The sequence below is a fragment of the Eptatretus burgeri genome, chromosome 17, assembly GCF_056783735.1.
Source record: "Eptatretus burgeri isolate ZD-2024b chromosome 17, Ebu_testis_v1, whole genome shotgun sequence".
NCBI classification, from domain to species: Eukaryota; Metazoa; Chordata; class Myxini; order Myxiniformes; family Myxinidae; genus Eptatretus; species Eptatretus burgeri.
In genome coordinates this window covers 51,456,334-51,470,120 of record NC_140977.1, presented here as the reverse complement: position 1 = coordinate 51,470,120, position 13,787 = coordinate 51,456,334, and the positions used below count along the sequence as shown (strand labels likewise).

The 13,787-nt window shown below is 42.6% G+C and overlaps 2 protein-coding genes across 10 annotated transcripts in view; one reads left to right on the top strand and one right to left on the bottom strand.

Moving 5' to 3' along the window:
• LOC147010088 (uncharacterized) overlaps positions 1-7,052 on the top strand; it is a 144,084-nt gene extending 137,032 nt beyond the window's left edge. The window contains exons 8-9 of one of the 4 annotated variants that reach the window (XM_085861611.1): positions 1,693-1,754; positions 4,947-7,052. In XM_085861611.1, the coding sequence (XP_085717737.1) occupies positions 1,693-1,754; positions 4,947-5,360 (476 nt within the window). In that variant the 3' untranslated portion in view covers positions 5,361-7,052. Of the gene's footprint in view, positions 1-1,689; positions 1,756-4,946 lie in introns of those variants that run through there. The other 3 variants (XM_085861610.1, XR_015052796.1, XR_015052795.1) reach the window with 3 other exon arrangements.
• Positions 6,701-13,787, bottom strand: part of LOC147010087 (guanylyl cyclase C-like) — a 164,561-nt gene continuing 157,474 nt past the window's right edge. For all 6 annotated transcript variants that reach the window (XM_085861615.1, XM_085861614.1, XM_085861613.1 and 3 more), the window contains 5 exons: positions 13,034-13,208; positions 12,515-12,613; positions 12,318-12,412; positions 9,761-9,837; positions 6,701-7,412 (listed from right to left, as the gene is read on the bottom strand). In XM_085861615.1, coding sequence (XP_085717741.1) covers positions 7,310-7,412; positions 9,761-9,837; positions 12,318-12,412; positions 12,515-12,613; positions 13,034-13,208 — 549 coding nt within the window. In that variant the 3' untranslated portion in view covers positions 6,701-7,309. The remainder of the gene's footprint in view (positions 7,413-9,760; positions 9,838-12,317; positions 12,413-12,514; positions 12,614-13,033; positions 13,209-13,787) is intronic.

Below are 13,787 nucleotides of genomic sequence, written 5' to 3'. Positions count from 1 at the left end.
TTTTTTTTATTTTTTTGTATACATTGTCAAGGCTCGTATGAGAGTTAACACACAAATGCACAGCTAGGGGTGGGGTGGGAAACACAAGATGGACACCATGGGGACTTTCAGGAAGGAAAGCAGGGAATTTGAAGGAGGTGGGTTTGGGGTGGATTAACGGGGGTATAAAAGATCGAGGATTTGGATGGGGGAAGATAGGTGGTGGTGAACGGCTGTTTTGAAGGCCTGGAGGGAAGAATGGGATTGAAGAGAGTGTGGAAGTTTATTCCAAAGATGGGGAAAAAGAGGAATGAAAGAGTGATGGTGAGCAGTGATTCATGATTTTGGTAGTTTTACCAGAAGGGGGTTGCTGGTGGACCTCAAGCACCCTGCAGAAATATGGGGGGGGGGCGAGACCAGAGAGGAGACTGTAGAAGACATAAAGACCACCGACCTGCCTACAAATCAGGTCGCTGAATTCAACCACCTAATTATTTTTGAGGTCAACATCGGCCAAATGCCAAAAATCGTCAATTTTAATCCTATCAACTTGAAATTTGAAGAGCATTTGCATATTACGTCACTGAATTCAACCACCTATTAATTTTGAGTTGAACTTGGGCCAAAAGGCCAATTTGGAGCAAATTTTCTAAAATCCTCAATTTTCATCCAATTGATGTGAAACTTGAAAAGGATTTACTTATCAGATCAATGCATTCAACCACCTATTAATTTTGAGGTGAACATAGGCCAAAATATTTTGTTTCGGATCCAGTCCACCAGTGGGATACAAAATGTGAACTGTTCCACCTGGCAGAGGTTCTACTTTGCACTGTTTTGCCAAGTGTCGCTCTCTGAGTAATTTTTAATTTGTTTGTTTGTGAATAAATAATCTCAAATAGTTGTGGACGGATTCGTGCGAAATTTGGTGGAGAGCTTGGATATGCAATACTGACAAAATGATTACATTTGGTGAATATCTCGATCCGAGAATTTTTAAAGTGATTTTTCACCATTGAGAGATAGGGCCAAAAACAACATACAGCAGAAAAATCTCAAAAAGTTATGGATGGATTTGGACGAAACTTAATGGACGAGTTGGTGAGGTGACAAGAACAAGCCAATTAAATTTTAGTTCACCTATCGGTGGAATTCAAAACATAAACTAATCAGTGGCAGAGGTATGCGCTCTACAGAGTGCTCTTCCAGTTATTTTCTGCATACAGAATGGAAATTGATATGTAAAGGGTCCTTCGTCCGCATGACTACACTGTCTAACAAGTGGTCGCACGATCCTGTCCTCCTGTAAACAAGGTTATGATGCCATTTGGCCCATCACTGTTGTGTTGAACTCCTAAAATTTTTTTTTTAATTTTTGCTATCAGTGAAAAACAAAATAATAATCATCATATTTTACTGGTCTAAATACCCGATTTTGATCAGTTGAGCTAACTTTTGCATCTATGTATTCAATCTGTTGTGTAAATTTATATTTGTACCAACCTGCTCATCTTCTTAGGGGGATATATTTTAATGTAATGCAATGTCATGCGTACGGGGGTGGGGGGGGGGGGAGCAATTGTGTTTCCTCTCCCTGGAAAGTGAACAAAATCGAGGGAATTAGTTGTCCAGGGAATCTACTGCTAGTGGTTGACAAGGTGGTGATTTCCACTCCCCACCCTCCCCCCATTACCTTTTTTTATTTTGAAGCAGGTAATTCAGAAGAAAACGGTTTTGGTGAAAGATCACCTAGTGTGGTGAACCACACCTCAAAGGTAAGATTTTTTTGTTGTTGTTAAAATATTCTGCATATTATAGAAACCACTACAATCTGCACCTTTGAATTTGATCACAACCTCAATGAGCTCTAATGGGTTTCCACTCTGCAGAGATGATCAATCACTTCAAGCATTGCTGCTTGTTTAGTTGTCCCAGGCAAGGATATGGTTCCTTTGAAACACTCTGTGGTCAGATGAACATTTTATTGACTAAATAATTCCAGTAATCTGTGTGTGTGTGTGTGTGTGTGTGTGTGTGTGTGTGTGTGTGTGTCTGTCTGCGACCGCCGTTTCTCGACGACCGCCGGCCCGATCTGATTGAAACTTGCCAGGAATATTGCCGGGGCCCCGTAGATGTGCCTTTTCAAGGTTCGATGTCAATCGGACTCGCGGTTCCCAAGTTATGGCCATTTTACTGCTTTTTCAGTGTTGAAAAGGTGTGTATATATTGCAGCTGAAGGTGTCGTTCCACCTTCTCACCTTATGCCATTTTTTTCCCCAAATTATTAATAACCGGACGATCACCGGTCCGATCGGAATGAAACTTGCCAGGAATATTGCCGGGGACCCGCAGATGTGCCTTTTCGAGGTTTGATATCAATCGGATGAGCGGTTCCCAAGTTACGGCCATTTATCTGTTGACCAATGACAAGACACAGTGCTATGCCGTCACAATTCATGTTTATTTATTTATTATTATTATTTTTATTTTTTTTTGCACGATTGATGGTCCGATCTCATTGAAACTTGCCAGGAATATTGCTGGGGACCCGCTGATGTGCCTTTTCAAGGTTTGATATTAATCGGACAAGCGGTTCCCAAGTTACGGTCATTTATCTGTCGACCAATGACAAGACACGGTGCTATGACGTCACGAATGACGTCACAATGAATGTTTTTTGGGGTTTTTTTTTTTGCACGATTGACGGTCCGATCTGATTGAAACTTGCCAGAAATATTGCTGGGGACCCGCTGATGTGCCTTTTCAAGGTTTGATATCAATCGGACGAGTGGTTCCCAAGTTATGGCCATTTATCTGTCGACCAATGACAAGACACGGTGCTATGCCGTCACAATGTTTATTTATTTATTATTATTATTTTTTTGCACGATTGATGGTCCGATCTCATTGAAACTTGCCAGGAATATTGCTAGGGACCCGCGGATGTGCCTTTTCAAGGTTTGATATTAATCGGACAAGCGGTTCCCAAGTTACGGCCATTTATCTGTCGACCAATGACAAGACACGGTGCTATGCCGTCACAATTAATGTTTATTTATTTATTATTATTATTATTTTTTAGCACGATTGATGGTCCGATCTCATTGAAACTTGCCAGGAATATTGCTGGGGACCCGCAGATGTGCCTTTTCAAGGTTTGATATTAATCGGACAAGCGGTTCCCAAGTTACGGCCATTTATCTGTCGACCAATGACAAGACACGGTGCTATGCCGTCACAATTAATGTTTATTTATTTATTATTATTATTATTTTTTAGCACGATTGACGGTCTGATCTGATTGAAACTTGCCAGGAATATTGCTGGGGACCCGCTGATGTGCCTTTTCAAGGTTTGATATTAATCGGACGAGCAGTTCCCAAGTTACGGCCATTTATCTGTCGACCAATGACAAGACACGGTGCTATCACGTCATTCGTGACGTCACAATTAATGTTTATTCATTTACTTATTTATTATTTTTATTTTTTGCACGATTGACGGTCCGATCTGATTGAAACTTGCCAGGAATATTGCTGGGGACCCACGGATGTGCCTTTTCGAGGTTTGATATTAATCGGACGAGCGTTTCCCAAGTTACGGCCATTTATCTGTCGACCAATATCTGTGAGAGAGGGGGACGGGAGAGGGGGGGATGAGAGTAGGGGCGATAGAGGAGGGGGGAGAGAGGAAGGGCGAGACTAGAGAGGGGGTGAGAGAGGGGGGGGCGAGAGAGAGGGGCGAGAGAGCGGGGCGAGAGAGGGCTGCACATACTGGCACTCACCTACGGGCACGCACCTACGGGCCCGCCCCTACGGGCCCGTACTAGTTGACGAAATAAAGGGATGGAATAAAATTCTGAACCTCAGTTTAAAATAATCCATTTGGGTTTGATCTGAATATTTGTTGCCAAAGTAGAGTCAGTGAGTTAAAGCACTGTTTGTGAAGTTATTGACTCGGTCCCATGTAAATGTTGAATGCAGATCTGTAAATGCCACAGCTTATTTTGGGTATCATGTTCTCGCAACATTTTCTTACCTCTTGATATATCGTGATTGGCCCTGTCATCAACCATGAAATGCTGATTGCATTCCTATGAGCCGCTTTCATGAACATGTTCTAAAAATAGTCATTAAATATTCTTATTTTGGAAATTTTTATTTTTGGGGGAAGGAGGTTGTGAAGATGGGGGGGGGGGAGGGGGGACAGTCAATTGAGCACCAAAATAAAAAAAGGTTTTTTAATTTAGTCGACAACCTATGATTGAAAGATTAGTGATGCGGGTATCACGTGGCTGTGGGTAGTGAACAAAACTAGGTGCTTCTTATTCTCATAAATAAAGGTTTCTTGAAAATGTAATGACAAGCTGAAACGGTTAAAAAGAACATTATGGCCTGGACGCATAGAACATTGTTCAGCTCTTGCTTCTATCCCTCTCTGTTTCGCCAAAACCGATGGATGCCTTCAAGACATCACCATCACCATTGGACCACACCCAATATCACATTGGTCAGTCCAACCTGGGTCAAGTATTTTCTCACTCCAGTTTCGTAAACACCTTTGTTGTGCCAAAAAAGGATGCAAAACTTTTTTTTTGCATTCAGAGTTGATGCTCATGGAAGAGCGAGAACACAGTGTGTCAGGAAGTAACAGGATAAAAGCAACAGCAGGGTCGAGGGAGAAAATAAGCAGACCGACAACAAAGGGTGCATGGGTAAGGATGCAGGGGATGGTTAAGAGGTGTGGTAGAAGTGGGGGGTTGTGGTTTATTGGTTGTTTGTGTGCCATGTATCATATTTTGGCATTGTGTTGTAGTATAATTTTTGAAGTCTTTCATTGGCTGCTGTGATGGAATAAATTAATTTTAACATCACCAAGAAAGAGTCGTACACTTTACCTTGAGCAATTTACTCACAAATGTTTTTTTACCCCGAATCCTCACTTATTTTTCTTTTTTTTTTCTTCAGGGTTCTCCAGCTACAAAGTTCTCCCTCCCTCCTTTCCCGGATCCTACCGATCCATTGACTCTTCCTGCCGAAGCAGCCAAGTTCTCCATGCCCCAACCCATTTCTCTGAGTGTGTCGCGCTCCAAAAACCAGATCGTGCTGTCGTGGACTATCAATCGGCCTGACTTGCGCTGTGCGCGCGTTGAGTGCTACCATTTGTTTGGCTATCATCGTGAACCTGGCTCCATGGAAGGTACGCCGCTGGGATTTTGGAAAAAGATCGGGGAGGTGAAAGCCCTGCCGTTGCCCATGGCTTGCACTCTCTCGCAGTTCAACACAGGCAGTCTCTATTTCTTCACCGTACGTGCACGTGATGTTTATGGACGATTCGGTCCGTGCTGTGAGCCTCAGAGCATGGATCTGACGAACGGCTAGGTTGTGGCTTTTGCAACTAATGAACAGTCAGTCAAGGCTCAGCATCTGCCTGATTTTGGAATCTTTGAAGCATTCAGTACATTTTCAATCAAACAAAACTATCGTCACTGAATCCATTATGTGATCTCCACATTGCCTCGGGAGGAATGGGGGTTTTATTGGGATACCGGCCACTGCTGACATTTCGAAGAGTTGAGCCGGGTCTTCAGATGCGAAGTGCAACCGGATGCTCTCAGCAATTCTTTGCACGGTAAAGTGGCTTGGTTTTGACACTGCAAATGAACAAAAGGCATTACTCACGGGTCCACTTCTTATGCTGATCGAAGGTAGTCCATTTGATGGTGTTTTGAACCTTTTTTTTAGTACGATTGTTGCGGGCCTTGTCGGCTGTGATGTGTTTGCTGCTTGGGTGTTAGGAATGTTTGCAAATGATATACCTTATTGATCGCAAATTAATTCTCAAAAAGGAGTGCATACTGTCGTTATTACATTGAGGGCCGTTTGGGAATTTCTGCAGAACGGAAAGTGGAACACCCATGAAGTTGACAAAACGGCCAAAGGGAAAGGCAAAACTGGGCATAGATAGATGAGACTGATGCGTGGCTTTAGATGCTGTATCGCTGTTGTAGAAAGCTCTTGACAATGATTATTTCAGAGGATTGCCCTAACTATGGTGTAGACCTTACTACAGTCAGACTTTGCCTTATGGCAAGCTTGTCTTAGTAATCCAAGCTTAGCAGTTGTTGCAGGTAATCGACTTGTGCTCTTCATTATCACCAATTCGTAACTTCCTTTGTCCTTCAGCTTGCGTTTTTCGCTCCTTGTCAAGATGCTGCTACCTCCCCTCCTCTTGTCCAGCAATATAATTTCACACCGAAACAAAACCAGGTGTTTTTGTTGTACATAAACTGCCTCCTTACACTTTGCCACATTAGTTTCATTGCAATGTCTTAAGTTCCTGGTCTCCACACAAGCTATGAACGCACAGTGATATTGACCTCGTAGTCTGTCTGTCCCCGCATCCCTTGACATCACCACAATCCAAACTTGTTTGTTCTTCCCTTTCTGACGTCTGGCACACAGATTCCTCCTCTTCTTTTTAAACTATCTTGACGGCCGTTGCTTTTGAAGGCGGTGGCATTATGTGTCGGGCGGTGTCGCCTTGTTTTTACGGCCACAAAATGACATGCAGGTTTTTACAGTTTTCGGTTAATTGTCTCGGGGATGTTCGATAAATCGGTTGCTTTTTCTACAATGCAACAGTTGGGTTTGTATTTTTAATTTCTCCTTTTGCAACATAGTTATGAACTGTACAAAAGCAAAATGCTGGAATGTTCATCTTTTGTTGTTTTTTTTTGGTGTTGTTGATGACACAAACCTGCATTTTATTCGGTTGTCAAGAAGGAAAAGGTATTTCCCCGTTTTGAAGTTGATTTTATTTTTTAAACTGTAGATATTGTCATATGCTGTTAGTATTTGTTTTTAAAGCCTTTTCCTTTTTGGGCATTCGTGTTGACGTGCATCATCTTTAACCCAACAAAGTACTATATTACGTGCTATAAATTGCTGGTTACTTGAAATCTGGGTTCACCATGCTTTTTGTCATTTAGTTATTTTTATCCATTCATGAGATACTGACTTCATGCTGAGTAACTGTTCAGGTGCTTGTAAATAAAGCTGAAGGTAAAAATACTTATGGGTTCTTTGAGCGCTCATTGTTGTGTTTAATCATCGGCTCGGTGGAGCAGCACTTGACAATTTGATAACTTCATTAACAAAAATTGTGTTGAAGTTTGTACTGGAGATCGATGTATTCTGCCGACAAGACAGAAGGGGAACAGAATTTGAGAGCAAAAGTCTGGCTCTTGAGAAGTTAAACCATTTTACTCGTGTGAAGATTGAAAAAGAGTTGGCATGCTCCTTGTAAAGGTGCAGAAAACATTTTGATTTTAATTTTCAGAAACTGGCAGGTCAGCTTTGGACGCGGCCTGTTGTTCCTTGATCTTCAGAATTAGCTTCTCAAACTCCGACTTCAGTCCATGAGTGCGAGAGCTAAGGGAAGAGGAAGCAGGCAGGAAGAGATGTGTGTTTGACACCTTTGGTTCAACCATAACAGGAGTCTATAACCTTTTTGATAACACTGAACAACAAATTTTTTTTACTGGAGATGTGTAAAGTGATTTAGACTAATTTGGGTACGCTGATTTCAAAAATCATAACCGTTTTGCTGTATCACGTCAGGATTTTCAGTAACAGAAATATTCCCATTGCCTAGAAGTCAGGATTTCAATGAAATTTACAAAAATTCATTTATTCATTTATTTCATCATGAATGCTTCAAAATTATAGAAATTACAGAAAAACTCCACTAGAATGTAATTAAAAATGCTTTAGGCATTTGGCTTTGCGTTTGTGCTGCTATGTGTCAGTTTCACGATGCAGGAACCAGCAGAAATCGCCCATCATGTTCGGGTTGTGCCGCCCTTGGTAACGCGTCTCCATGAGTGAAATCTCTTGGTGGAATCGCTCGCCGTGCTCGTCCGAGACTGCTCCCAAGTTGTCAGGGAAGAAGTTCAGGTGCTGGTGTAGGAAATGGATTTTCAGGGACATCCTGGAGCCAAGTTTCCTGAAGGACTCCAGCAGCTGCTGCACTATTTCTTCATAGTTGTCCGCGCGCTCGTTCCCCAAGAAGTTGTCCGTCACAGCTTTGAAGCTCCTCCACGCTGCCAGCTCTTTGGGGTTTAGAGTTGTCGGAAAAGTTTCGTCCTTCATAATCTGTCGGATTTGCGGTCCAACAAAGACACCAGCCTTGATCTTGGCCTCCGACAAGGTGTTGCCAAACTTTTTTCCTTGAGGTATGAAAACCCACGCCCATTCAGATCCATTGCCCGTACAAAACTTTTCATCAAGCCGAGCTTTATGTGGATTGGTGGAAGGAAAACCTTGGCTGGGTCGACAAGGGCGACATGCTTCACGTTGTGTCGACCAGGTACATGCTCTTTTCGCTCTTCCCAATCTTTCTTCGTCCAGTGATTCTTGTCGTCTCTGCTATCCCAGAGACAAAGGAAGCACATGTATTTCGTGTAGCCTGACTGCAGCCCTAACAAAAGCGCCACCACTTTCAAGTCTCCGCAGATGTGCCAGTTGAAGTCATTGTACTTGATGGAATCAAGCAGCTGCCGCATAGTCTCATAGGTCTCTGTCATGCCGAACGCGTGAGCCAGTGGGACTGATGGTTTCTCGTTGCCATTGTGGAGCAAAACAGCCTTCAAGCTGTTCTTCCCCGAGTCGATGAAGAGGCGCCAGTCTGCAGGATCGTGATCACACCCAAGTTCTTTCAACAGACCATTGATGTCACTGCAGAATGTCATCGTGTCTTCCATCTCAAAGAACTCAGCCATGTCTCTGTGACGTGCTCTGAACAAGGATATCTTGGTGTTAGGTTCAAGTAGATTCCACTGCTGCAGCCTTGATCCAAGCAGCTCTGCCTTCGCCTTTGACAGCGAGAGATCTCTTACAAGATCATTTAAGTCTCCCTGGTTCAGAAGGTGTGATTCTTGAGTGTCGGGTTCAAAAGGTTCATCATCACCATCCTCTTCACCACTGCTTACAGCTATGTTCTGATCAGCTGGAGGTGTTGGAACGGGGTTCTCGTCATCATGAGGCACAGGTTTACGAGCAGAGACGCAGTCAGCGTACTTGATGTGACCTTTATTCTTCTTGTTGAAGCCGGCGATGCTTGTGCAGCAGAAATAACAATCATCATGATGATTCTGCGGCTCACGCCATATCATGGGCACCGCAAATGGCATGCTCGCGCGCTTGCCCACCAACCACTGAGTCAAGGTTGTGTGACAGCTTGTGCAGCAGATGTGTGGTGCCCAGCTCTGTTCTTGGTCCCCCACCTTACACCCGAAGTAGTGAAAGTAGGCGGCCTTCATTTTCACTGCTGTAGATATACTTCGCTGTTGATCTTTTTTGGTATACCGACCACAGACATAACAGAAGTTGTCAGGATGATTGGTACAGGAACGCCTACTCATCTTTATCTGAAAGAAAGAAATATAACACAAGTTAACAACAATTGTACGAAATAGACATGTTAAAGACATATGTAAATTTCATTGAAATCCTGACTTCTAGGCAATGGGAATATTTCTGTTCCTGAAAATCCTGACGTGATACAGCAAAACGGTTATGATTTTTGAAATCAGCGTACCCAAATTAGTCTTAATCACTTTACACATCTCCAGTAAAAAAAATTTTTTGAAATTTGTTGTTCAGTGTAATCGAGAATGATTCAAAAACCTTAATCCATGGCCAAGTTTGGTAAATGCCTCGTTTTTAAACCGCTTTAAACATTTTGAAACCGGAAATGTCAAAAAGAAAACTTCGCTTACACTTGTGGTGGATCTGGGAGAGGTTTAAAAAAGCCTTCCCGCCCAATCAGCCAGTAGGTTTGTTCCAAAGGTTTTCCCTGCAAGGTAGGTGGGGTAGGGAGGAACCAAATTAAGTATAAAAATACTCGATGAGTTGTTTGGTTTGCAGCCATAGTTTGTGTGAGTATTAAATTTCAGATTTGACTGATTGTAATCCTTCAAAGCTTTTGAGTCTCATCATCTATATTAATATTTCGGCACGCCCCTTTTTTTGTTCCACCATCAGATTTTTGTTACTGCATGAAATGAAACAAGCTTTGAGATATATAGTAATGATATTATTGTCTTCCTTAAGAGGCCCCTCAAAATTCGTTTTGATGATTATGGAAGTTAAACGGTTCATGTTCTCCATTTGCAAAATGGGAGGAATTATTGCACAAAAAAGAAATAAAAATGTTTCCCATTTTTTAGAGGACCACTAAGATGAGTTAGGCTCATACAATCACGCTCCATTTGGGGAGAAAACAGTTGAGTTCATACCTGACGAATTTGCACTTTCCATGTGCCGTAGTTTCTTCACAAAACCATGACTTTCTGACTAAGTACAAAGTATTTCTTTGCTTTTTTTTATACATGGTTGCCGTTTTGAAATTTTCATCGACCGATACCCGCTGCCCAGCCGGACCAACTGCCAACAAAGTATCACCCGGTCAGTTACGGTCAAACCCAAAATCATGATCATCGTTTTAGTGTGGAGGTGAGTACTGACAGTGTGCTTGGGTCTTTTCCGGGTGGGTGCGGGATTGAGCACGTGCACACAAAAATCTCGGGTCTCCGCATAGTGGCATACAGACTTAAGTCGTACTTCTGTTTACTACCGTAGAAAAATCACAGAACCATCCGATCGACATGCTGTTAACAGTTTCAGAATCAGCTAAATTCTACAACATATGAATATGTAGACGAAATTGATCCGGCCAGCTAAAATCTACAAGATATGAATATGTAGACGAAATTGATCCGGCCTTTTGGATCACTTTAAAGTAGGGTGCCCTGTAATTTTAATGCGCTCTATGGATCCTCTGGAACTCACGAATGGTACACGTTGTGTCGTCACTAAACTACGTGGTAATGTCATCGAAGTGGAGCTACTGCGGGACAGTCGAAGGTGAAAACCTGAATGATAATCAATGGATAAAAATGATATAATATATTGTTTAAAATACATTCATGCGATCTGTCTTTTACCATATGTTGCCAGTGACGCCCGTCGAAGACGGGCACCTTTACTAGTCTGTAATGTTTTGACAAGTCCTCCGAAAGACATCCGTAATGAGTTCTGCCACCAACCTATAAATTTTTGTATATTCCAACTTCTTGAGAACAAACAAACATTTCAAACAGTACATGGAATAGAGCAATGTCATGGTGATTGGACTCTCCATGCTATGTAGAACCTAGATCTGACATTTTGTATCTTTGAACGGTATCTTGATATTTACAAGACTTCATCAAGGATTGTGTGTGATGTTGCTTCTGATGGACACCACAGATGCCAGATTCTTGCCTGTTGTTGATCTTGGCAAAGTCAATGCATAGCTGACTTGGAATATTTGACCAGCATTTTGCTCTACTTCCGATTACAGCACGGCTGAGTCAAACCACTGACATATTCTGGAATGTGTAGTTATATCGTGGATCTTCTTAAATGGTTTCTGAGGGCAGCGAGCCATTTGTGCTAAGCTCTCAACATCCTTCTTTCATGTAACACGTGGCTGGGAGTAGCATCACTTGCTGGAGGAGGCAGCCCGTTGATGGTAATTTGTCTCCACTGGTCACCCACCGAATGCTGTTCCATGGAAAACTGGCCTTAAAGGGGTTGTGCCAACCACAATCAGTGCCTATAACTATGTTATAATGCAGAAAGCAATGCATTTCATCCACTACTTGCTCATTGAACAATTGTGCAACTGACCTCAACGGGCAATGAACAAGTGCTAAGATGATGACCAGTACCTGTTCTCAATGTTACTTTTTGGGTTAGTAGTTAATGTTGTAGAATATTAGAACTTCTATTTGCACCGTTAATAATGTATGTTTTATCATCGCAATAAAATATTTATGGTAGGTTATTAAAAATAAAAAAACCTTGGTAGAATGTCCAGTCTACTATTACTACTTAATGAATGGTCCCAATTATTCCCACCCTGGGGTAGTTTGTTCTAAGTTTTTCATGAACTGGCTGGACAGGTCTGACTTGCATTTGATTGTCAAGGTTATTTTGGCAGGGATTTGCAATTTGTTCAGTGTTCCACCAATAACTCACCTATTCTTTGTGAAGGACATGGTGGGATCTTTAACATCCAGCGACTAATGATAGCAGATAAGAGACCTAGCTTTACATCGTATTGGACGGTGCACATCCATGTTATCTGGGACCAGATTTGAATCTAGGGTCTGTGGCTCAGAGGCAAGTACACATGCCTTGAGTCGAGACCATCCAACCACCCTCAATAATATGTCCACAGTATTAGTGAGATATACTTTCACAGGGGAAGAAAATGATTTGTGACCATACCGTAAGTTCGATATTTTCTCGTTGCTCGATCATGTGCCCCAGTTTGAGGGTGCGAAGAGCATCCACTGTGGCCTGACTGATATGGATACGGCATGCTGATGAGAAATGAAGACAACATTCAATGTACATGTAAGTAACTTCCAACAATTTCATTTTAAGAAACTAATGGTTCAAGGTGTTGCTCTTGTGTGACCTACGAGTTCCGTGGGACTCCATTCGTGAAGCGATGTTGACGGAGTCACCAAATAGGCAGTAGCGTGGCATTTTGTTGCCAACTACACCTGCTGCACAACACCCTGCACGGATCCCATGGAGAGTTAAGATTTCTTGCTGAACGAGGATAGTATGACATTCCAGACATATAGTACTACGTTTGTACAGTGTGTAAGCTACACTGAAACCAGGCCTGCTTCCATGTATGTGGACGGGTGATATAACCGTCTGCGCATCCACATTTTCCAAAGCAAAGAAAAAGATGCAATTGGACTTCAGGTAAATTCACAACCTGATATCCTGAGTATCAGGAGGCTACCTTTCACTAATTAGTGAATATTGACGGAGCTCTACTGACACTGTCAGCGGTCATCGAGAAAGGCTTGGGATGCTCAAGCCACCTGCTGAACACTGCTACGGTACCACGAATGGCTGTACGTGCACTGCGGTGTTACATGTATCACATGGTAGCAAACTAGGGTCACACTCTGTGAGCAGTTCACCTGTGTGAATACCCACACGCAGCCATAGCGGTACTCCGGGCAAGTGGGGGATGTGGAAGTTGCCAACAAAAGCGAGGATGTCTAACGCTGTGTTGGCAACCTCGGCAGCATGCTGACGTCCGTTCCTCTTTGGCAGACCCGACACCACCATGTAAGCGTCTCCGATTGTCTCGACCTGCAATGCCAGTACCCCAACATAGCACCATTTACAGTTTCAAAAGGAAAGAATCTGAAATGTATCTTTTCAAAACATTATTCAGGTTTCAGAAACTTAGTCATCGTTTTTGGAACAATTATTGGGGGTTTTTTTTAAGTACAATTGTGGTGAAGACACCGACATCACATCCCTGAGGTGTTCTGGGTTCAACTGCAGCTGAAGGAATGACATTATCCAAAGAATATGTTTGTTTCATTGTTATTTTGTCATTTTAAAATCAACAACACTGTTGTTTCAATTGTTTTCCCATCACAATTCTCAAAATCGATTCCTTCTTTCTTGTATAGCAGACTGGGAGCATAGCTGTGTCACTGATACGGTGCCCCCTAGAGGTTAGAGCAGGAATCATTTATTCAGCGGACCGGCGATAACTCGGTTACTCTTCACGAAGGACACCGTGGGATAAGTGACGTCCTCCAACAAATGCCGGAAGACGGGATGCCCAGTTCAACGTCCATCCGAGGGACGGCACACATTGATAAATCACCCTGATGACAGTTTATACTTGAGTTGAGATTCAACCCCAAACTAAACAAC